Source organism: Mesocricetus auratus, unplaced genomic scaffold (assembly GCF_017639785.1).
Source record: "Mesocricetus auratus isolate SY011 unplaced genomic scaffold, BCM_Maur_2.0 Super-Scaffold_100003, whole genome shotgun sequence".
In the NCBI taxonomy this organism is placed as follows: domain Eukaryota; kingdom Metazoa; phylum Chordata; class Mammalia; order Rodentia; family Cricetidae; genus Mesocricetus; species Mesocricetus auratus.
In genome coordinates, this window is record NW_024429188.1 from 21,654,490 (window position 1) to 21,680,722 (window position 26,233).

Below are 26,233 nucleotides of genomic sequence, written 5' to 3' on the forward strand. Positions count from 1 at the left end.
ATGATGGGCAATTCAAACAGTAATTCTAAATGGAAGTTTCAATACCTCTAAAGTATTCCCAAGTATTTTAAGGGAAATGCTGACAAGTTAAAAATACTATTTTCTTGGTTAAAAATGTTTCACTTTCAGCAACCCTATTATGAAGATTATTGTGCTGCAGTGCATGTCACACCATATATTCCCAGGGTACTGTCTGGTCTCTTTGGAAAAAAAAACATAGGTACGCTTTAAAAAATTCTTTGATTTTCTAACAGGAGATCATCTGGAAGAAGTGTATTAGGACTAAGAAGTGATCTGTGATGGGCTAAATTTGACCTTTACCTTTGTAGGACATACCAACTACTTACACTCTCTCACCTACAGATGAAATGCACATAAGAACACTGGGAGAAAAGGATTACTCATAGAGAATAACAATCTAAAGTAATAAGAAAGGAAGAAGAAAAGGGTCTGGAGCCATAGCATATTAATATAGAGACCCAAGTTGCAGGAAGGAGCAAGGATACACTTAAGAAAACAACCCCAAAACAAAACACTCTCACATTTCTCCAAGTATATCTGCCTTCCAAACTCCCTGATCCTAGCAGTGGTTTTCCTGTTGAAAGTGTAATGTAGCAGAAGTTTCATCATAAAGGTGCTGTGCATGAGGCAACAGAAACCTCTTTCCAACTTTGGTTAAGATACCATTGTATTGTTCAGAATCCAAAGAAGCTTCTATGCAATCACATTGAAACAATAAGAAACAAGCATTTCATATTCTTAATAAGGAATGTATATAATCCTTACCAATGTGACAGGATTAAGAATCAGCTCCTCATTTATCCTAAGGAAATATCAGAGATGTGCATAAAGACTTATGTACAGTGATATTCATTATACTTTAAAATAGAAAACAATCTAAATGACCAACAGGGGACTGGTTAAATAAATCACAATACATCTATTCATATGTAGGAACACTATGCAATGGTTAAAATCAGGGCCTAATGAAAAATTAATGATGCAAATATGCCTGCAATATATTACATTTAAAAGGATATAAAGCTGTAAGTATGATCCCAATTCTGTACCCTCCCTCCCAACATGGGAGCATGTAACTAGCAAAACATAAAATCTTATCAGCGGTTACCTGGGCCATAGGATTTTCTTCTTGGTACTTTTTTTTCAAAATTATATGCATTTATTATGAATTTTTAAAGAGAAAAATAAATAAATGTAATTAGAAAAATTGGTTTATCTTCTAGTTACAGTGCTGTTATGCCTGCTTTATTAGCTTTCTTGCTACCAAAAACTTGCTGGTACCCAGGACTGCTCTATTTTCTAGACTAGGTAGGTATGACGTCTGGCATGTATCTACACTTTTAAGTTTATGAGGGCCCTTTCTTAAGTTTTTATTTGGTTGTTTTTTCTTGGTCCTGTAGTTGTGGCCTCAGAAAATAAGGTTTAGGCCTAGATCCACCTATGTTTTTTGAAGTGTACCCCTAAGGGAAATTCTGTTTATGAAACAAGTTATGTTGGGAGTAAAGAAATGAAAACACAGTAGCAAAAATTAAGTCTGTATTGTGAATAGCAAGTATCAGAGCACACACTGCAGAAAACAGAATCCATGCCACAAAGGACAAACTTGAGTAAATGAAAAAAAAAGAAAGGATTTAAAAACTATGGAAGACAGACAGAAATAATCTATGAATAACAAATATTCCTAAGAAAACAACAGAGCAGATTAATCAATCAAAAGTATAAGAAAACTTTCCAGTTCTGAAAAAAATACCTGAGACTGCAGACTGAGAAGGTTCAACAGAGATCATCAACACCAAGACATGTCCTGGCAAATGTTTTTAAATTTCAAGGATAAAGATATAATCCTATAAGCATACAAGCAGAAAAAATAGGTTATTTCAAAGGTACTAAAATCAAATTGATCTCAGATTTTTCCTCACAATAAAATGCCAGAAGACGATGAAGTAATGACCTACAGAGAGTTAAAAGAAACAGTTAAGATCTAAGGATTTCATACTTCACCCTAGTTTTTCAAGTTCGAAGATCATAGAAAATTATTCTTACATCTGCAAAGTCTTATAAAATGTCACCATCTTGGTAGCATCTTTTAAAAATAAACTCTTCAAAGGTACACTCTAGACAACCATCGGGAGGATAAAGAACTCAGAAGAAGCGTCTATAGACACCAAGTTAATAATCAGGAATAACTGACTAATTTAATTCCACTAAAGGATAATGTAGAAAAATGAATAAATATTGCTGTAAGTATATAAACAATGTAAAAGAAAAAAACTATCTTAAAGAGTTGAGATTTATAACCTCAGACTAAATTAATATTAACTCGTAAGAGGTAGTAGGAGAAGAAAAAATTAATCCTCTATCCTTCTTAAAAGTATATTTAACAACCATTATTTTAGTTTGTATCTAATAAGTTTTGGAATATTTTGAAATACCACAAAATAATAAAAACAGATATTACTGTCTGAATCACTAAAGAATGTGCTATGTGGCTGATACACCTGGTAGTCCTTTATGCTGACATCATATTCAACCCTAAGAATATGAGGTAGTAATTACCCATATTTCACAGCTGAGGAAACCAAAGCATAGCAAATAGATTAGTGAATAGCAACAATAGGACTCAAACCCAGATCTTTTCAGCTCAGTAAGTCTTTCGTTTATCTTTCACAATTGTCCCAAAGAAAGGATTCCATATAGCAGAAGAAAAAAATTCTCAAGGAAATAACACAAAATGACAGGAACCGTTTTAAAGGTGATATAAGAAATGTCAAGTGTCTATTTAAAGTGAGTAGTATTTGATGTTATTGGAGCCTGTTGTTTGAACTGCTAGAGGCAGACCTCACACAAGCTAGACAAATATTCTACCATTAGGCAATATCTGTAGTCCTATTCTGTTTGGAGACAGGGTCTCATTAAGTTGCCAGGTCTGGACTTGAACCCATCCTACAGCTTGGGCAAGCTTGTACTTGCAATCCTCCTCCTGCCTCAGCCTCCCAAGTGGCTGAGCTTTACAGGATTGAACCATCAGCCCCAGAATTATTCTCATGTGTGATAATAGTACAACAGCTAAGTGTTTTAAGTCTTTATTTTTGAAGAAATATGATGCAAATATTTACATTGGAGTTGACTCATCTACGATTAGCTTCAAAAGAATTCACTGAATGAGATGGGGCAAGGAAGTATGTGCAGGGCAGTGTGTGGGAGGAGAAGCAGCAGGAATAAAATAGTGGGTCATGAATTAGTACTTTTGAGGCTTTATTCTTAGAAAATGGTGCTTGTCCATGCTACTTTCACACTAAAACTTTCAGTAGGCTTACATTTTTTGAGAAGGATAAAAAAAGTCCATTATTTACTGTTAAAGAAAAGAAGAAACTATAGAAAACCATGTAGAAAGCGAAAGCATGCAACTAATTTCTGCAGTTCCAGGAATTGAACCCAGGCCTTTACTCATGGTAAGCAAGTGTTTTAACACTTAACTATATCATCTCCAAGCTCTACTTTGTACAATTAATTTACATTTTTAAATAAAATGGAAGCAAGTGTTTATAATATTAATACTGAACATAAAATATATGACAAAGAACCTTTAAGGTGATCACAAAGGTAATTTGGACTAAAGATACCAGTAATGAATCCATAGTAATAATGGTTGCTATTAATTACTGAGCTCTTGACCATTAGGCAAATACTAGATGTTATTATCTCTGATTCTTCTACTAACTTTAAGAGACACTGTCATCAATTTACAAATGAAAAATTAAGTCAAGATGGATTTGTAAATAGTTTTAGTGTAGTCTCAGCAAAATGCCTGGCACATAGTACATGCTCAATAAATATTTGGTGAGCACATGAAAAAGTCCAATAACCTGTCCAAGGATAAAATGTACGGTCCACATTTAGACTCAAATATAAATCTAACCCTCTATTTCTTAATCACAAATAATATTTTAATAATGCTTCATTATAGCAAGAGTAGTGATATATAATTCCTTCGGTGCTTGTTTATTTTTCAGGTTTTACATAGTTAGCATGTGGTACTTTTAGACACAAAAATAATCCAATAGTAACTATGTAAAAGTACTGAACATTTAGCCACAGACACAACACAAACCACAAAAGCAGATGTATTAGGAATATAACATGAAATAAATGGAAACAAGGGAGATATGGGAACTTTAACATGAGTATCAACTAACATAAAAATAGAAAAAGGACAAATTGTTATAATTTATACTAGAATAGGTAAATGCTACATTTTAGAAAGAATAAAATATAAAAGATTAAGGACTCAAATATCTTTTAAAAACTGACTGTGTTCTAAGGCATAAAATAAATGTTAAAATATTTAATATTGTATTTTTTTATTTGTAATTACTTATATATGAGCCGGAGTTACAAGAGATTGTGAGCACCCTAATAATAGGTGCTAGGAACTGAATGAACTTGGGTCCTCTAAGCCATATATAGCCTCTAAAATAGTGTGTGTGTGTGTGTGTGTGTGTGTGTGTGTGTGTGTGTGTGTGTGTGTGAGACATGCCATGGCACATGCATGGAGATCAAAGGACAACCTGTGGGAATTCAATTTCTCCTTCGACTATGTTGGTCTCAGGGATCAGACTTAGGTTGTTAGGCGTGTGATGAGCATTGTTACCCAATGAGCCATCTCAAGGGCACTAAATCTAAAACTACCAAAAGCAGGAATTATATATTATCCCTAATTATGATGAATTAAACAAGGAAAATAAACTATAGCAACCACTCAAAAATTAATTTTCTTTTAAATAACCATTGGTTAAGGAAATAAATAATAGCAACTATTACTTAGTCACTACTTCTGCCTATCTTTTAAATTATAGTGCTCAATCTCATATTCTATAATTTATTTCCAATTATTAATAAACCATGAGGTATGCTGTTATGCATAGTTAGAGATGAATGGAGGTTGAGAGTATTTTGTTCATGATCACAGCTACATTTTGTAAATAAGTGAACCAAAGTCAAAATGTAAAGTACCCACTAAGTACACTTAGAAATACCATTCTAACACGGTTAGAGTTGATGGCCAGGTATGCTAATTTATCTCTTTGCATAATATAATATGCAAATATATAATATAATAAAAGTGGGGAAAACCAGAGTTCTTTCATACAACATGTTCTGAAAATATTCACTTTATAAATACACTTTAATAAGGGTATGATTAATTTTTTCTAACATTTTATTGGCTGAATATATTATCTCCTGTGAAGTTTTTATAAACTATTCTCAATAGGGCCATGAAAAAAGAAAGATAAGACACAACATAGATAAAGGAAGGAATCAAAAGTAATTATGATTTGCTGTCCATTTCTAAAAAGCAGTGTGACCCTGGAAAAGTCACTTGGGGGGAGTAGTTACCTACAATCCTCAGAGTGCTATGGCACTTTGGTCAGTTTAGATTTGAGAATCTGCCAGACTGTGGGTAAGCCCCTAAGTCTGAGAGCTCCCTTATCTTGAAAATGTTAAACTTCTTTGATTTTAAAAATTAAGTTTTAGATTAAGATTATTTAAGATTGTGTTTTGTATTTCACTTGAGGAAGTTACCAATTCTCTGCTTAAAGGTATTTTATATTTCTAAGTGTAATTCTTACATTTGTATACAGAATAGTTTTATTCATATCTATCAGTGGTGCATTTTGCTCCCTAGTGTAAAGAAAGATAATGCCAAAGAATGGATGAAACAGATGTTGTCACCTAAAAGTAAAAGAAAATATGGGTTTTTTTTTTACAGATTAAGGACTCTAATGCAATCTTCTAATTTCTACAATCCAATCTTACAGTATTTTACCAGCAGAGAAACTCGTGTAGTGCCAACTTTTAAAATAGTTGCTATGTAGATTCCTAACTCTATTCCTGTCTCCCAAGCCCTACTTCTTTTTAATAGATGGTATGTTTCCAATCCCCACACAATGACCAGAATTACTTGAGTTTTCTGTTAACACGCAGTTGTAGGTAGAGTGCTTGCCTGGCCCCTGTGAGGCCCTGTATTCAGTTTCTAGTAACACAAACACAATACAAAATAAAATTATCTGGACTTCCTCCACACAGAAACAAAATCAGATTTCCAGAAATTCCGTGGCTTAGTATGTATTTCTTAAGGGCATGTTGGATAACTCCTGGGAAACCAGTGTAGTAAAGATCATGAGCTGTGATGTCTGCCATATCAAGTTGCAAAACCTGGCTTGCTCTAAGGTGTCTTTGGTCAAGTGATTTACCTCAGCTTTCCAATCCAAACTCAGATACTCAATCCACCAGAAGCTGTGATAAATTCAGTATAACTATACGGGATAGTCAGTAAATTTTAACTTCTCTTTTCCTATGTTCACCTTTTGGGGCAAAGAGCATATGAGGAGCTTTAGAGGAGTTCCCTGTCCTAAGAGTGCCCTTCCATTTTCAGAGCTAAAAATACAAAACTGGATAACTTATGTATTGTTTGGGTTAATTAATTCAGATTTATTTAAGTCAATTTCAAGAGGTTCAAATGCAAAATACCATCATGCTGGCTGCAAAGGCCAAACTTTTATTTTGGCATTATCATGGAAAAATCACTTGGACCTCCATTTTTACATTTCTATTATGCTTTTTCCTAAACATTTTCATAAAAATTACTTTATTTTGTAGTTTTACCCAAAATATACCCCCCATACACAACTGAATTAATCTAGAACTCATTTTTCAAACAAATTCTTATTTTTTCAAAATTCATTTAAAAATGAATTTAAATTGCTTTAAAAGAAAGTGGTATCTCTTCCGTTTAGATTTTAACTGAGATGTTTAAGGTCAGAGCTCTTCCTCAGTATTTGGTTTTTCCAGTATTATTAAAGGTGTGAGTCACCATTGCCTGGCAGTATTTGCTTTAAAAAAAAAAACGGGTAGAGCTGGGCGTTGGTGGCGCACGCCTTTAATCCCAGCACTCAGGAGGCAGAGGCAGGGGAATCTCTGTGAGTTCGAGGTCAGCCTGTTCTACAGAGCGAGTTCCAGGACAGCCTCCAAAACAATACAGAGAAACCCAAACAAGAAACCCACACACAAAAGAACTGATAGATGCTGCTGCATTTATATCTGCTGTGTTAACCAACTGACCACACTTTAAAAACCTTTCTCTGGTTTGTCCCACTGATCTATGTGTTCATTCCTTTGCCAATATCATAGTATTTTGATTACTGAAGCTATACAGACAATAAATCTTAAAATCAAGTGATTACTACCCCCCAGAGAAACTGTAGATTCATGTTGCTTCTTTACTCTTGATTTTCCAAGTTTTCTTCTTTCACTGTTTACTTTTTTTGAAGGAACTCTTTTAGCCAATTCTTTCAGGGTCTGATACTGACATAATTCTTAGTTCCTATACTCGAAACTATTCTGAATTTACCCACATTCCTAAAGGATATTTTCTTTTTTTAATTTATTTTTCAGTTTAAATTTAGATAATAAACAAGGTTGCTTCACAAGTCAGTTCCAGGGCCCTCTCCCTTTCCCTTCCCTCCTCCCGTGCCCTCCCCCACCCCCCCCCATTATCCCCTCATTTCCCCAGGGAGGGTGAGGCCCTCCATGGGGGTGTCCATAGTCTGTCATTTCATACACGGCAGGACCTAGGCCCTCCCCCAAGAGTTCAGGGTGAGAGTGCACCTCACATTGTTGGATGGGAGTCCAAAGTCCGTGTGTATACTCGGGATGGGTACTGATCTGCTGCCCAATTTTCTTTTTATTAAAGATTTATTTTTTTAACACATACACAGCGTTCTGCCTACATGCCAGAAGAGGGCATCAGATTCAATTGTAGATGGTTGTGAGCCACCATGTGGTTGCTGGGAATTGAACTCAGGACCCCTGGAAGAGCAGTCAGTGCTCTTAACCTTTGAGCCATCTCTCCAGCCCTCTAAAGGATATTTTCACTGGGTCTAGGGATGGGGAACATGGCGAGAGGTGGGGGGGAGTGGGAGCTGGGAAGAAGAGAGGGGGAAAAGAGGAAGAGAGAGTAGGTCATGGGGGAACAGGAAGTTGAGGGGGTGGGGGTAGAATAGGGGGAAGAGGGAATCATAGGTTAGAAGACAGATCAGGCACCAGAGTGACCTCTAGTGATCTAAAGGGATAACACCAATTGGCAAGCTAAGCAATAGTGGAGAGACCACCTCGAATGCCCATTCCTGATAATGAACTTGATGTCTATAACCATCCGGGAGCCTTCATCCTGTGACTGATGGAAGCAGAGGCAAACATACACAATTAAGCACCCAGTGACAGAGAGAGAGGAGTGATGAGCAAATTGGCAAAGAATGGCCTGACAAAACCAGCAGAGACAGCTGATCTGAACAGGGGAGAGCTCTTGGACCCCAGACCGACAGTGGGGAGGCCAGCATGGGACTGATCTGGACCCCCTGAATGTGAGTGTCAGTGAGAAGGCCTGGGCAACCTGAGCAGTGGATCAGTGTCTTTCCCTGGAATACAAACCGTCATCGTGTGCCCATAGCACAAAGAGGGATGCTCTCTCAGCCTGGACTCTTAGGGGAATGCCTGCACCCTACCCTGAGTGAAATGACAGACTCTAGATATCCCCTATGTGGAAGGAATTGGCAATAGGGTGGGAGGCTGGGGGGGGGGGGAGTGCGGCAGGAGGGGAGGGAGAGGGAACTGGGATTGACATGTAAAACAAGCTATTTAAAATTAAAATAAAGTGATAAAAATAAAAAAAAAGAATTCTGGGCTAACAGAAATCCTTCAGATTTTAAACATACTGTACTTCCCTAGATTTTGATGATAAACACCTGACAATTAAATCACTCTGCATAGGTACTAGCACAGTTCTAGCTTCTTTTAAAGATTCTCTTTAATTTTCCAGTGTGCTTTTAAATTGCTATAAACTATACATGAGACTTTATGAATCATTGTAAGTGTACAGTCCACTAGTGTTAACTGCTATTCACATTGTTGTGCAACCAATCTTGCAAAATTGAAATACTATACCCACTAAACAGTAATCCCTTGTTATTAAACTCCTTGATTTTGATGACTCAGGGAATGGATTATTTTGGACTTGTTTGTGATTAATATAGACTCTGGAATCTGGAGGGCTATACCTTTTGTCTATGTGGAGAAATTTCAACCATTACATTTCTTTAGGTGGCTCTTCTTTCTGGGACTCTCATAGCATGAATTTTAAGTCTTTTTAAAAATGTCCTGTTCATTTTCCTCAGGTTACTTTTTGTTGTTCAGATTGTGTGGGTACTGTGGGGCTTTTTTTTGAGACAGGATCTTGTACTTTAACCTAGCCTGGCCTAGAACTCAGGGCAATCCTCTGTCTCTACCTCTCAAGCGCTAGAATTACAGGTGTATGCCATCACACCCAATTAGATGGGGGTAATTTCTCTTGCTTTGTCTTTAATACTATTATTTTTCCACCATACTTACTCTGTTATTGATTTCATACTCAGTTTATTTAACTCACATTTTTTCAGTTCCAAAATTTTCATTTGGGCTTTCCTTTATATTGGCAGCTTTTTTTTTTTTTTTTGGTTCTTGATGTGATTTTTTTTTCTGAGACAGGGTTTCTCTGTGTATCCCTGGCAATTCTGGAACTCACTCTGTAGACCAGGCTGAACTCAAATTCAGAGATCTACCTGCCTCTGCTTCTGCCTCCTGAGTGCTGGGATTAAAGGTGTGTGCCACCATGACCCAGCTGACTGTTTTTTCTGTATGTCAAGCATTTTTTTTTTATTTTCGAGACAGGGTTTATCTGTATTGTTTTGGAGGCTGTCCTGGAACTCGCTCTTCAGACTAGGCTGGCCTCGAACTCACAGAGATTCGCCTGCCTCTGCCTCCTGAGTACTGGGATTAAAGGCATGTGCCACCAACGCCCGGCTGTATGCCAAGCATTTTAACTGAATCCTGTTTAATATATATGGCAGACAGTCCCATGTTGAGGTGTAGTGAGGGCAGTATGAAAAAAATATTTCATTCTCTGGAGACTACAAGACTACGAAAGCAATAGTGGAACAATGTCTCAAATGCTCATTGCAAATGTATGTATTCAGCTATCTATACACCTTGTTGCCTATGGTTAGGATTATAAATTCACCTTTCCTCTGGGCTCTGGGGAAGTAAGGCAAGAACCAAAAGCCTATCTTCTTAAGGAGTGCCTCAAGGAGTTAACAAAAGGGAGGAACAGAAGAGAAAGTGGATGGCTAATCACTCTCACCCTCTGCCAGATAGGAGTGAAGGCTCAACTGTCTGCTAAGCCTCACTGACATCAGCAGGGGTGAGAAACAAGAGTACTCTTGCCTCTAGCTCTCTTCTTCTGCCTGGTTGATGGTGTGTGTAAAAGCTTAGTGTGAACTATCCCTGCCTCACACTACTGTAGTCTTATCATTTTGGGTTTGTGGTGAAGGCTCAACTTACTGCTGACTCTACACCGAGAAGAATCAACTTCCTTTTACAAGGGTAGGATGGTGAAAAACCAGCTTCCTGAACAGTCTGCAAAAGTCACCCAGCAGAGGGAACCAGAGCACTGTCCATTTTTTTCAAGGCAAGGAATTCGTAATTAGTGCTCATTTCCCCTAGCAAACACCCTTGGGCTGGAGGGGCAGAACACTGCCACCTGTTCCCTATTCCTATTAGTAACTAGGTAGATAAGAATGAGAACTGGCAAGGCTTAGTCTTACTGAGCTACCCATTTTCCCTAACTGTTTAGCTAAAGAGAACCAAGTTTTCTGGTGCCTGGTAGTGCTTTAGCATCTTGTCTGTGATATATGGGAATCAGTAAGAAAACCCAGATACCACATTACTTGTGTTACTTTTAGGTTCCAAGGTCCTAATCTGCCTTCTTTTTCCACTGCTCCACTGGTCCTGGTCCTATTTGTTTAGATTCAGTTGGAAGGGAAGTCCTGGAAGCTATAAGGTTCATCCACCTTGGCAGAATCAGAAGTTTCTTCCAAGTGATGTTTATATTAAAAATGACATTTGTTTTCTAGTTTTCACATCATTAAAACTCTACTATGGAAAGTTGTTAGATTACAAGATTATAATTTCCCTCTAAATATTGTATCTGTTTGTATTCCTGGTCAATTTAGCTAGTTTTATGCTATTCTGGTTGTCTCTCCAGACAATTGGGTATTTTTAAACTATAATAATCCAAAGGAAAGAAATCTACTTAATTCATTGTCACCTAGAACTATATTTCACACACTAAAGGGAGCCAAGAGGAAAAGAACATTTTAAAACTAATTTGCACATTCTTGTTATTGATCCAAGGCATATCTTATTTTTAACTTGCCTATACTATTTCTCTCTTTAACCTTCTCTTTTACTGACACCAACATTCACTATGATAGTTATTCTCTTGAATTATACCAATTGCTAGCAGGAACTTGAAGGAAAGGAGGTAAGTAAGGATAGGGATAACTGAGATGGATTCTTTTTGTTGTGGTTGTTTTTTGTTTTCTGAGACAGGGTTTCTCTGTGTAACAGCCCTAGCTGTCCTGGAACTAGCTCTGTTGACCAGGCTGGCCTTGAACTTACAGAGATTCACCTGCCTCTGCCTCCCAAGTGCTGGAATTAAAGGGGGCACCACCACCACCTGGCCGAGATGGATTCTTAAAAAGAATACATTTAATGCGCTGACTTAATTTAATTAACTTAACTTTGGAGATTTCTTTAAGACAAAAAATTCCTATACTTTTTTTTTGAGTTTCTAAGACCAAGGGGACTATTCCCTGCCTTACCCTCAAGTACTACCTTGTAGCTTTCTATAACCAATCTGTATAGCTCCATTGTTGTGTTCTTCAAGGAACTCTGCTCCTGCTTAGATAAACTGTACTAGGTGATGAGGTAACGTAAAGCACATTCATAAAACCTATGCGTTTATGAATCCAATGGAAAAACCACCTTTCTAGGGACAGTTTTGTATTTATTACATCTAAAATGAAAAATTTTGAGAATATAGACATATAGGGCACTTTCCTTTTCTCTAGAGAAAAACACCATTTAAATGCCTAAATCAGTAATAAGCACAGAAATTAGGACAAAAAGTAAATGGAATGATCCTTAATATCATTAGTTACTAGGAAAATGCAAATGAAAACAATGAGATACTTTATACTGACTACAGTTTCAGTAAAGAAATGTAACACATTTGGCAGAATGTGGAGAAACACTATTAAGGGCAATGGAAAATGGTGAAAATGAGTTGGAAAACAGTTTGGTAATTCCTCACAAATGTTAACCATAGATCATATAACTCCACAACTTTACTTCCAATACATAAAATAATTGAAAATATATATTCACACAAAACCCTTACTCAAACATTCATATTATCATTATTTATAATAATCAAAAGGTAGAAGTTTGAAATAAGTCAAATTCCATCAGTTAGTGAGTAAACAAAATATGGCATACAGTGTGGGAAAAAATGAAGCACTGATACATTCTACATGACATGGATGATCTCTGCAAACATCGTTAAGACAACTTATACAAAGGCCATATATTGTAGGATCAAATAGGGTAACTCTATAAAGATACAAAATAGATCAGTGTTTGTCAGCATGTGGGAAAAATATGACTGTTAATGAGTAGGGCATTTCTTCTTGGGGTAATAGCAATGTTCCGGAATCAGACAGATTACTAATGGATGCACAATTTTATGACTACAGTAAGAGCAAGTCACTGTCTGTGTTGTTGTTTTTTTTTTTTTTTTGGTCAATTAGAAACAAACCAGAGTTAACTGGGATGCGGTGACCGCAACTGAGGAATTGTTTCTATCAGATTCATCTGTGGGCATGTCTGCGAGTTATTTTTTCCATTTTATTTATTTATTTATTGGTTTGTTTTTTGAGACAGGGTTTCTCTGTGTAGCTTTGGAGCCTGTCCTGGAACTTGCTATGTAGACCAAGGCTGGCCTTGAACTCAAAGAGATCCGTCTGCTTCTGCCTCCTGAGTGCTGGGATTATGGATGTATGCCACCATCACCTGGCAGAGGATATTTTCTTGATTCATACTAATGTGGGAGGGTCCAACCCACTGTGGGCTGGGCTATCCCTGGGTTGTATATACAAGCAAACTGAGCAAGCCATAGAGAGCAAGTCAGTAAGCAGTGTTCCTCTATCTGCTTCAGTTCTTGCCTGAGTTCCTGCTTCAACTTCCCTCAATGACCCAGACTTCCCTCAATTATCAGGATATGTAAGCCAAATAAATTGTTTCTTCCAAATTGGTTTTGGTCAATGTTTCATGACAGCAACAGAAATTAAATTAGGACACCTACTTTATAAAGGTAAATCTTGTAGTAAGTCTATAATTTCTTTCTCAAAAATTAAGGATATTTGACTTGTTTAAAATCTAGTGAAAATTAAAAACAATTCCTTTCTTATACTACAGCAATATAGCTTTTTTCAATTGTTCCATTTTTTGTTTTTTGGGTTTTTTTTTTTTAGACGAAGCAGATCCTACTTCCTGGCACTTTAAAGGCATATCTTACAGGCTTTTCTGAAAGAGTCAAATGTCAACAGGTAATGATTTTTTTAAAAAACTGCAAGTAACAAGCCACATTTACTCAAATAAATTCCTACCTAGGGGCTTCTATAAGGACAACTGGTAAGTAATGTTTAGACAGCCTCCTTCGAACTTCAACTACAAGATACTTTGTTTCATTGGTAACATAGCTATTTATAAATCTGAATGTATTTTCCCATATAATGTGAAATGTTTTTACTCTGGCTAGTTTAAAAAGCTGTATGTGCAAAACAGTATTAATTTTTACTGACTTTTCTAATACATAAACATTGTCTCTATTATGAACAGCATTCCTAATTTATGCTAGGATCACATTCTCCATCAGGCTCATTGAGAGGGCTTCACATACATGAGAATGTGCCTATCTTTTTAGGTCATTAACCTCCTTACATTCTCACAAATACAGCCACTTATGCAAACCACCTGGATACTTTCTGCATTGTAGATTTTTTCATCTAGATGGAATCACTCATCTGGATGTTCTCAATTCAAGCAGGCCAACTCAGTGAAATTTGAAAATCTGTGAGACTTGGGTTTGAATCTTTGCTCCTGTTTACTAGCTATGCAATCTTATAAGCAGTTTATTTTCCTCTGGGCTTCAATTTCCCCAGATAAGAATAACTATATACCTCATTCCAGTTAGAACATACTGAGTATCCAATCAAGTGGGCATTAAGTAAATGTGAGTGTCCACATTCATCTAGGAGAGAAAGGGTAGGGACCTTGACACACTCCACACTATTTGATTACAGGTATGGCTGCCCCCAAGTTGTTTATTTACTCTAAAAACTGGCTGAATTTTTCCAAATTTATAAACTGAAGTTAAGGCAAATTGATTTTAGGATCCTGACAAAGAAAATAAAGGTAAAATTAACAAACAGAAAATGGCTTAACTTTTACATGATGGCTCTTTAAGTTCTCTTTAAGGCAGTTTTGAAACAAATACTTTTAAATTGTGTACTGTAGTAGATAGAAAAATGAATTTTACTGAAATGGAATATTCTGAACAGGTCTCAGTTATTTTGTGTGTCTGTGTGTGTTGAGAGAGTATCTCTCTACATAGCCTGGGATGTCCTGAAACTCACTATATGTCGTTCAAGATGGCCTCAAACTCAGAGATCTGTCTGCCTCTGTCTCCCAAGTGCTGGGACTAAAAGTGTGCCACAACGCCTGGATAGGTATCAGTTTTCTTACACAGAATAGGGCTAAATTGTTCTTAGCTCCAAAATCCTATACTAAAGTTTCAATTTCTGCAAATTCAAACTCATGTCTTCATGTTTATATGGTGGTGTATACCTTTAGTCCCAGCACTCAGGAGGCAGAGGCAGGAAGATCTCTGTGGCCAGCCTGGTCTACAGAGTGAGTTCCAGGAAAGGCTCCAAAGCTACACAGAGGAACCCTGTCTCAAAAACAACAACAAAAGTTCCAATTTTCAACACACTTAGCCTACTTTTAGTTTTAATTAGCACAGTAAAATGTACAGACACAGTATTGTAAGTTACCATGCAGCATTTTTTTCATTCAACAACACAGAACATAATTATGTTCTTTTCTGCCCTGTTTTTATTAAAGTTTAGTACTTTTGTCCATAAGCTCAGTCCACAAGAGGAAGCTTATAATTTCAATATTTTGATAGCTAAATATTCCTACTGCTTCAACAGGAAATGCCACCAGAAAAACTACTGAAGAGCAGAATGGTGGACTGTGAGTATATCACTTAAGGAGACTTATAAAAATCATCAGGATAGGAAAGAAATAATTGTGAAAAACATGTATCAGATGTACTTTTATTTAGAAAAAAATACCTTAGCCTATTCATTTCAAAACACAAGAAGTAGAAGAATGGAAAATTGCAACACTAAACTACAAGGAAATGGGAGTACTATTCATACAAATCCTATAATCTATGACTGAATTGGTCTATATAGCAGATAATAAACACAGGTGACTATTTAAACTAAACTAAAAAATCAGGGCTGGTAAGTAGCTTAGTGACAGGCCAATTCCCTTGTATATGTTAAGTCCTGTGTTCCATTCCCAGAATTGTTTTTCAGTCACACCAACTACATATTTCAAATTCTTACTATTAATACTGTATTGAACAGTGTTGAGCTACAAGTTTTAATTTCATAAAAAAATTTGTTTATTTGTATGAGCATGGGAGGTTCAAGTACATATAGATGCCCACAGAAGCCACAAGAGGGCGACAGATCCCCTGGAGTTGGAGTTACAGGTGGTTAAGTCCCCAGAAGTACAAGGGTGCTTGACACTGAAGTCCAGTCCCCTGGAAGAACAGCAGGCACTCTTAATTGTTCATCCCCCTTTCAGTAATGTGTGTGTGTGTGTGTGTGTGTGTGTGTAGTGCACATGTGGAGATCAGAGGACAATCTCTGAAGGTACTCCTCTTCTACCTTATTTGAGATGGGGTCTCTGTTGCTTTTCCTCTTCACAAGCCAGGGGATTCTTTGTCTGCCTTTCACTTCCCAGTACATACAAATGCTCATGTTACAAATCCGGCTTTTGTACAAGTTCTGCAAATTCAAACTCATGTCTTCATGTTTATATGGTAACTTTTTATCTACCAAACCATCTCCCCAGATCAATTTTTCTACAGTTCAGATGAAGTCTCACAGCTCAGACTGGTCTCAAACTTGATATATGTAGTCCAGGATGACCTTGAACTACTTGTCCTCAGGCCTTTGCCAGCCATGCACTAGTATTACATGTATGTCCCACTATGCCCAGCTAACAGTTCTTTATAAAAGTAAATATTCATTATTTTATACTGTTTTCAGAAAAAATAAAAATAGCCAACTCTGTTCCCAAATGTGAAGAAATAAATAACATTCTAATGTTGAGAATTTTACTATAGGTTTTATAAGATCTCTAGAACAAAGATTTTTGAGCAACCACTGAATATAAGATGCAGTTCAGTTTGTTAGTGACAAAATGGTCTTTTGCTTCAGGGTATCATTTGACATCTGCATCTAACACATATCACATGGCTGAACTAAGTTTCCTGAACTAAGTTTCTTGTGAATCAAAGGACTAGAGCTATGCACACAGAAACCTAGATGACCAGGTCAAATTTGAAGTTAATCATATGTAAGATATAAAAATCAATTTATATAGTCAACAAGACATAATCAACACCTAAAGCGTGTAGAGAATGTATTAGCTAAGTGGAGAAATTCTCTTTAACATACTTTGGCTATAACACTACTTTTACTAGGAGAAGAAAGAAGAAATCTAAAAGTGCTGTAGAATATCTAATATTTGGGAAACCAGCAAAATCTCTCAAGAACAAAACTGGACCCAGAGTGTGAAAACCTGATTACAGGTAGTGACATAGGCTAGCTTTCCACTTTACAGCTGCCTGGTCTTTACATCATTCACATTCTACTTTGTAACTGACCTTATTTTTTTTTTTTGTTTATCGAGACAGGGTTTCTCTGTAGCTTTGGTGCCTGGAAGTCACTCTGTAGACCAGGCTGGCCTCAAATTCATAAGATCGGCCTGTCTCTGCCTCTGCCTCTGCCTCTGCCTCCCAAGTGCTGGGACTAAAGGCGTGCACCACCACCACTCAGCATAGCTGACATCTTTAAGAGAAGGCAATAAATGAACCATTTTTATTATGTTATGCCAAACATAGAATTACCTTTACAATTAGGTAGTATACCCAGTAAATACCTGATCCTCTAGGTATGTCTGTACCAACCCACAGCTTACATAAGTCCCTAGATAAGTATGAGTTAACTGAAAATGATGTCAAGTTGCAATATCAAGTTGGACACCCCTGCTCTACACAATTGGCAAAATTGAAAAGGTTGAAGATGTTCTTTTGCATTATTTGGTGAATTTAAGAACTGAAATCAAAATATTCCCATGTTAAAAATGGCTCCATCTTAATCCCCCCCCAAGGAGGGCCTCACCCTCCCTGGGGAATGATATGAGGACTGGGTGGGGGGGCTGGGGGGGAGTGGTGGAGGGGCAAGGGAGGAGGGGTGGGAAAGGGAGCTGGGATTGACATGTGAAGCATGCATGTTTCCAATTTAAATAAAAACATATTGAGAAATCCGAGCACTCGGGAGGCAGAGGCAGGCGGATCTCTGTGAGTTCGAGGCCGGGCTGGACCGATAGCCTCCAAAACAATACAGAGAAACCCTGTCTCATAAAAACAAAAAAAAAATTGAGAAAAAATGGCTCCATCTTATTAACCCTAGTTTTCTACCCTCTACTAACTGTAAGTCAGAAGCAGTTAATTAAAAATAAAGCAGAATGTGAGGTAGCAGGGAAATTGACAGAAGAATAAAGTGGCATATAAAAAACAAAACAAAAACCCTTTTAAAAAAGTTGAGCCTGGTTGTGCACACATATGATCCCAGCACTTGGAGAGCTGAGGCTAGAGGATCAACAGTTTTAGATTAGCCTCAGTCACACAGCAAATTTGAGGCCAGCCTGGACTACATTGAGACCTTATTTGAAAACAAAAAAATTAAAAACTATGAATACCTGATAAAAATTAGAGTAAGTTAATGTAGAGGTAATTTAGTAAAGGTTTAGTATTAAAGAACTATATAATTAAGGATGATTAAAAATCAAATCAATGCCTTTAATCCCAGCACTCGGGAGGCAGAGGCAGGTGGATCTCTGTGAGTTCGAGGCCAGCCTGGTCTACAGAGTGAGTTCCAGGACAGCCTCCAAAACAATACAGAGAAACCCTGTCTCGAAAAACCAAAAAAAAAAATAAAATCAAAAAATTTAATTAAAAAGTATTTAAAATTTTGTTTTTAACATTTCCTGAGTGTGGGGCACAATCATGTTACAGTGCACATGTGCCATGGCATACACAAGTGTGGATATCAGAGGACAATTTATGCGATATATATATATATATTATATTATATCCATCCATTCCCTTCTGCTATGTGAGCCCCAGGACTGAATTCAGGTCATCAGCTTTGGTGAGTAAGCATCTTCACTCACTGAGACATCTTCTATTTAAATTTGAGTTCACTACTGAATTGGAAATTTATTGTACAACTAGGTTTTAATTAAAAATGAAATGAAATTTTTCTTGACAAAGCCAAACGCTTCAATATAGTCAATTAAAAAATAAGAGCTCTTCTCTGGGCAATAATGAATCAAGTTACAAGGTACTGAACTTTCTGAAACTGTTCTGTAAAAACACTTGTGTTGCTTAAGCTTCCAATAGATGCCTTGTGAAAACAGGGTTCTGACTTCAAGTCCCACATTCTATTTTTGTTGTTTTGCTTGTTTTGTTTCATAAAGACAGGATCTTACTATGTACCCCTGGCTCAAATATGGTTTTGCAGCTTCACTGTGTAAATCATCTTAAAAGTTTAAAAATTATGAAGCAAAGATATTAGTTAATATTTAACTCCACATTTTTTAAACTTACTGATTTCATATGCTCTTATTTTTTAAGGGGAGAAGTTGATTGCTGGGTCACATATATCCTTTAATAACAACTTCAGAACCTCTGGAGACTTTGAGTGTCTCTAGAGTTTTCTCTGTAAAATACTCTATAGTATTTAGAGTTTTTAAAATACCAACACCTTGCAACAGACAAAATCCAAAGGTCTACATTTCTAGACAGGAAATCCTATTTATCCATGGTCCATTCGAAAATCAAAATAAATGTACTTACAGTAATGGGAAGGGAGATGTGTTATATTAATTTTCTTAAAAGTAAACTGAACAAGAACTGATTAACCCTAAATTGTGAAAATATGTATATATCTTGTTTTGATAAACTTTAGAAAATCAAAATTATATCTATTCATGCTATATATTGACTTTAACCCTTTCATCACAGATACATTACCTTCAAGAGATCAATGTACAGGCCATCCTGTATTTCACTGATCATAAGACAGTATCATGCGTAAGGTCTACTATCATTTTATTTAACACTAAGAAAAAAACTGGCCTGCCAGTTTATGACACACCACCTGGTTTGTACAATGTTACAATGTACACACTTCTCTGACCTCCTTTTCCTAACATGCCCCTCATGATACTCTTCATTGGTTTTTATCCTTTCAAGATATTATTTGGAAAGAACACAAAAAGGACAAGACTGAAGAGATTTCTGTTTATCTATGTATATTCAGATATTATACTGATTCTGTTTAAAATGATCAAAGCAAATAAGTAATTTTACCTGCTTTCCTTAATTCTGGAAAAAATACCCAAGAAGACAGTTCTATGAGCAAGTTATTTATAAGTATTATTTAATAAACACAAATCATAGATTATACAATTACTTTACACACATTATTATTTCATTTAATTCTCATCACAACTCTGAAATCAGTATTTTGAAGACTCAAGTGTAGACACAGCAAATAACCTTGATATGGTTAGAAAGCAATTCAAAGACAAGGCCAAGACACATGCCTTTATAGCTCCATTTTTTTTTAAACTTTGGCAGGAAGCAAATGATCTGACAAAGTTAATTCTAAATTTCAAAGTGATAAAGCTGGAATTCTTAACCATAAATGGTAACTAAGTCATTCACTTAGAATAGATCAACTGAACTAAATGATCACTACATGCTATATGTGCATATTTTCTTCTGAACTTGTTTTATAATATGTACATAGTGAATTTGTTGAATATACTTATTTAGTTGAATCTTGACTCATTTTACTTAGCAAGTAAGATTTATTGTTTCTATTTTCCTTGTGTTTATGATCTTTGGTATTAAACTGATAAATCAGACTGTCTGAGCAGCTGATGTTTGTTCCAAATTCATGATACAACTAGTCATTGATTAAATCTAAACAACATACTGGTGGGCATGAGAATGTGTTAATACTATGTAGTAAAACTTAATCACTTAATTTTCCTATGATATGAATTCAGAGAATGGGATGTAAATACACATACACATGCACATACACACAATTGTGCAACTGTATGTCAATGCTTAAAATGTATTTTTCACCAAAAACACATTAACAATTGAACACTATTATACTTATGCATCATTAGAGAGTCAAGCAAATATTATCCTTCATTACAATCTGAGGTGCTGGGCCTACAGCATCCAATGTGTAATGAATGAATTAGGCCACTCTGACTTTACCTATCACTTATATCCTGGCATTACACATGTTCTTGAGCATTGAAGGATAGAGCAAATCTTGTAAACTGTGACCATGGTATAAATTTTTTAGTGGATGATAATTAAAGGAAAACTTTAAGAACAATTCTGCAATCTGGACTTCTGGATAAATAATATGCTACACTTCTATTTATTTTACAACTTACCAAGTCAAATCCTTAGTTCAGGAGTGCACATCTAAATAAATTATGTCATTTTTCTTATGTAAAATTTCTTATGTAAAATTTATTTTGATTTCCAGAAATGTCGTAAAGAAAGGCCAAGTGTGCCTATACTTGCTTCTTTGGATAAACACTTTTACCTCATTATCTTAAAGTTCAAAGGAACACAGGAAGTTTTACGTTTTGGATACACTGTACTAACACAGGATCCAGCTGCCAAAATAAAGCAGGTTTCTAGATTTAAAAAAAATGTCCTGTAATAGAATCACTGAAAACAATGAAGTATTCAGTAATGTGTCATAGTTACTTGACAGTTAACATGGACTACCTGTCCTTGCCTCAGATCTTCACTTAGGGGAAATTAAAAAATCTGAAAAGTGGTAAAAATGAAACAGGAAATGGAAAAGAACTTAATGAAACATTTGTTCAAAGTCAATCATAAATTAATACTTTCCCAACAGATTAAACTTAAGAAACCTATATAATACATATTAGTAACACTGTAGAAATCCTGCTGAGTTGCAGGAAAGATAAAATGAAACAGTAGGTACAGCACAGTACCTTTGCATATATAGTAGATGTTAAATAGGCTTGTATTTTATCTAAATGCATAATATACAGAAAAAGGATAAAGTAGAAGTAAGGGTTACTATATAATTTTTGAGGTTAAAAATGGCTGCATGTGGTGGATCTCTTGTGAGTTTGAGACCAGTCTGGTCTATAGCTAGTTTCAGGACTGCCTCCAAAGCCACAGAGAAACCCTGCCTCAACGCACACCCCCCAAAAAAAATGGCTCCATGTTCACCAAAGATCAACAACATAAAGTTCTCATGTTTTGTTATCAAATATAGTATTTTTCAATGCCTGCTAGGTACTTGTTATTTAAAGGAAGTCAAGGTGGCTATTTTTATGCAACACATTGTATTAAAACATTGTTCATATTATATACAATACATTACATTATGACTATTTTTAAAGACCAAAAATAACCTTCATTTTATTACTTGTACATTGTTTTCTATTTAGATTAGCATTTACCCCAATTCCAGTGCAACTAAGGAATACCATATACTTTAAGTTAGGCTTGCCATCTAGTGATATTTGTCCCTGACATCAGAGACAATGGATTTGTAGAAGAACCACAATTCCTTGATATCCACCCCGAAAACAGTCAAATATCAAAAAATGTACCTGCAACTTGGACATCTGATTATCTATTTAGGAAGTGTTTTGATTTTTTTTGTCTTCTAATAACTTGACTTTGCTTACATAGTACTTCATTATCCTAAATTTGCCTTAAACATTTGGCTTAGTTCTGGTTTATCATGTTATGACCCATGTTTGAGTTCAACCACAAGGGGTTTTGTTTTGAACACCATGAGACTTGTGTGCAGATTTAAAGCAGGAAGGGTGGTATGAAGGAATGCAGAAACTGCTTGTGTTTTAGAGGCACACAGGTCTTCTAAAATTGTTCATATTTCAAATAGGAATTAAAATGATAAAAACATAGATAAGAGTCATAAGCACCCTATTTCTGACCTTCATGATTCACTTAGCAGACATTTATTGAGTTCATAACACGTATGTGCCAGGCATTGTGAAAATTGCTGAGGAGTCGGAGAAAGAAAAAAGAGTTTGTTTTCAAGAGCTCAGTCTGTCTAGTAATGAGACCATAAATGTAATCCTATGTAGACCAACCTTAAAATCTTTTAGCGTGGAGGGGAAACTTCTGATGCATTTGCTCAAGTAGGTATTTCTTTAGAAACCTTGATATTTCTCTGGTAAAATACAATTATTCCCTGATGTGAGCCTACTGGGGAGGAGATGGCATAATAATGGGTATCAATATTAGCTCTTCATGAAAACTCTCAACTCTTCTCTCACTGGTTTCAATATTTTAAAATCATATCAGAATTTACTTGCAATAGTTTAACAACCAAAGGAAAGAGTATCTAAAGGCATTTGTTTAAGTCAACTTTTAAAAAACTTAGGCAACACCTGGGTCTGCCATACTTTATGCCAGAAAAGTAAGAAAAATTTTTAGAAATTACAATCTGTGAAATCGTACCCACCAGGCTTTAGAAAACACAGACACTGACACATGAATGTGCACCTGTGCACAAGCGCGCAAACACAATATATATGTATATCATTAATATATATTATGTATATTAATGCTTTTCCAAATCATATCTTACATTTGCCTATGAAGAATACATGATCTCTAACTATTATGTTTATGCCTTGACTCTTCACAAATGATTTGAAGCACCTATTCTAACATAAAGCATAGCATACAAATTGTATCTACCTGGCTTCAAATATGGCTCTGCCATTTACTAATTATAATCTTTGTGCTCTTAACTACTGAATTTAGTCTCTTAACCTGTAACAATGGAGACTACAAATCTCTGCTGAGTTGCAGGAAAGATAAAATGAAACAGTAGGTACAGTACCTTTGCATATATAGTAGATGTTAAATAGGCTTGTATTTTATCTAAATGCATACTACAGAAAAAGGATAAAGTAGAATTTTAAATTATTTCTGTCTGCATACTGACACATGCCAAGGAAAAATGTGGATTAACAATTTAACAAGCAAAGAAAACAAACTATCTAAAGGCAATTTGTTGAGGTATAGCTTTAATCTTAAATAACTTTTAATGTATGACTGGATTAATTTTGAATCATAATTGTTATTGTGTGTATTTAAAAAGCAGACTCATACTTGGGCATGGAGGCATATGCCCCATGCTTGGGAAGCAGATGCAAGCAGATCTCTGTGAGACCAAGGCCAGCCTGCTGTCCATAGTGAGTTCCAGGTGAGCCTGGGATGTCTCAAAAACTTTTAAAAAAATCCCATAAAACTAAATTAAAAAGCAGATTCTAAGTATACATAATTTCGTTGACAGGTGTAGTACTTTGGGAACATTTTAACCACCTTGATAACTGTATTTTTAAATGCATATTTTTCCTGAGGAAAAAAAATGAAGAGGTTCCCTTGCCACACTGTTTTTCACACTATCCACTCAAATGATGATTAAACATTCTAAATTTAACTTTGTTACTAAAGACTTATAGAATCATACTGGCTCTCAAATTTAAATAAAATTCTTGTATTTCTGTCAATTTTAAAAACACGATTTTTCTTTTTCTTTTTAACACTGGCCTGTCCTTTAAAAAACATGGCAACATATATCTATTCTTTTATATTATCTCTTTTATATTTTTGAGCAGCATTTAGATATTAAAGGCATTATCTAGTAGCAAGATATATTAAGTATGAGCTCGTATACTCTATTACAACTCTTCCTGCATTTAGGAAGATCAAATAAATATTTTTATATGATAGTGGAGTGACTAGGGAGAAAACCTGAAAAAAAAAACGATTTGATTGGACTCCTATCCTCCTCCCCTTCCCCCTCCAGGAGAATGTAAGTGTCCCGCATCTCACACCAAACTGAGCTTGAGTTTTACTGACGTAACCAGTAACCCTATCTACTGTCTCTCACACTGCGGAGGCCGGCAGGGGCAGCGGCTGCCGCCAAGCACACCACTCATCAGAGCCTGCCCCATTCCACCCCCGCGTTTCAGTCATGCTTTCCAGAAATGGGGTCACTCGCTCAGTAACTATTACACACACCCAGCCTATCATCCTGTAATCCCCTAAAGTCCGCTGCGAGGATAGAAGGCAGCGAAAAGTCAAGAAAGAAGAATCTCAGACGCGCCACCATCAGGAACTGATTTTTCCACTCTGGAGAGGAGCGCTGATACCCTGGAATGGATCTTGTCTGTATTATTTTCTCAGATCTCGAGTTGATTCTGGGACAGGGCGGCTGCGAAAAGCTCGATGCTGGGATGTGTTCGCAGAAATTCTGTTTTGCCTTGTTTGGGTATACTGTTTGGGCTTTTTGACACTGGGATGGGTATCTCAGGGATGGGCACCAGATCCCGGGCGAGGAAAGCCAGAGAGCTCTTTACAGCGACCGCTGATCTCCTTGAATTTCACTCGCTCACCTCCACCGACAGGAAAGAAAGTTATACTCGGGGTCTTACAACTCAGTGACCTCAAAAAACGGGGAGTAGGGGACCGGAGGCGTCCCGTTTTCCTTGTGCAGCAGCAGAAAGCGCTGCGGCAGATGCGGGGGGGGGGTGACCCTCAGTCCTGTACCCCTTACTCAAAACCCTCATGACTCAACACCCTGCCCTGCATGTGCCCGTCTCTCTGCAGCAACCCCCTCCCTCGGCCAGACTCAAGTCTTGGTTCCAGGGTGAACTGAACCCATTACCCCAAAGTCGCTAAAATTCCGGAGAAGCCCCCGGAGCCGGCAGGGCCAAACTTCCCAACTCCCCGCCGGCTCCCGCTCTGCCTCCTGCTTCCCCCACGCAAAGTTGATTAAAACCGGCTTCTTGCAAAGCTTCAGCGCCCACTCCAAACCCCACGCGCCGCCACACCGGCAGCCGCCCCCCCCCCCCAAAAAAAGAGCCAGGGAGAGGTGAGGGAGGAATAGACAGATGGGAAAACCTCAAAGACCCAAAGCAGAATCCCGCACCCGGGACAAGATGTGAGCCGAAGGTGGTCAAAGGGGCAGCTCTGGGGAAGAGAGCTAGCCGGCGGGGGCGTGGGGAAGGGGCGCGCCTGCCCCGCCGCCCGGCTGCACTCACCTCAGCGCTGTCGGAAGGGCTCTCCACAGCCATCTTCTGCCACGGGTCCGCCAGCTGCGCCAGCGGCATCTTCCCCCCCTCCCCGGCCCGCCGCCTTCACCACCTCCTCCCTCCTCACCCGCCCCACAGCCGGCCCGGCTCCTTCGTGGCTCGAGCGCAAGGCAGAGTCGAGAAGCCGCAGCAGAACAGCCGCGGCTCCCGAGAGCGAGCTCGACGCCGACACCGACCGCCCGAACGCCCAGCGCCTGGCCACAGCCGCCCGCACTCCGAGCGAGAGCCTCGCGCCGCCGCCAGGCACCAGGGCTCGCCCCTTTCTTCCTCTCCTCCTTCCGCCGCCCGGACTTCGGCTCCGCCCCCCCACCTCCCCTCCCCGCCGGTTCCCGCGCCCGCTCCCAGCAGAACAGCGACCGCCGCGCGCTCCCCCACTTCCGCTCACAACATGGCGTCTAAGCGATACCTGTCTCTCGGAGCGAGGCTGGGCTGCCGCCACCACCACCGCGCGCACCCAGGGGCGTGGCTAGCGCCGGACACGCCCTCGGGTCGCTACGCTCGGCTCCTCCCCTTTCCCACCCCCACCCCTCCCTCCTCCTTCTCCCCAGCTTTGGCTTCTGGGCCTCGCCTACTTTCAGGAAGGGCGAGCCCAAGAGATTTGGGGGCGTTGGCGGGAGATGGGGGTGGGGGAGAGAAA

General features: G+C 37.8%; 1 protein-coding gene across 8 annotated transcripts in view; it reads right to left on the reverse strand.

Annotated features, from left to right (window-relative positions):
• The window catches only part of Rps6ka3 (ribosomal protein S6 kinase A3), a 105,901-nt gene extending 79,880 nt beyond the window's left edge, over positions 1–26,021 (reverse strand). For 3 of the 8 annotated variants that reach the window (XM_013116430.2, XM_040744147.1, XM_013116427.2), the window contains exons 1-3: positions 25,546–25,626; positions 1,772–1,865; positions 787–823 (exon numbers count right to left, since the gene is read on the reverse strand). Coding sequence is in view for 1 of the 8 variants with exons in the window: in XM_005074243.4 (XP_005074300.1) it covers positions 25,546–25,614 (69 nt within the window). In the remaining 7 variants the exon portion in view is untranslated. Of the gene's footprint in view, positions 1–786; positions 824–1,771; positions 1,866–22,578; positions 22,781–25,545; positions 25,651–26,002 lie in introns of those variants that run through there. The other 5 variants (XM_040744146.1, XM_013116428.3, XM_013116432.2 and 2 more) reach the window with 5 other exon arrangements.
• Positions 26,022–26,233: the final 212 nt, after the last annotated feature.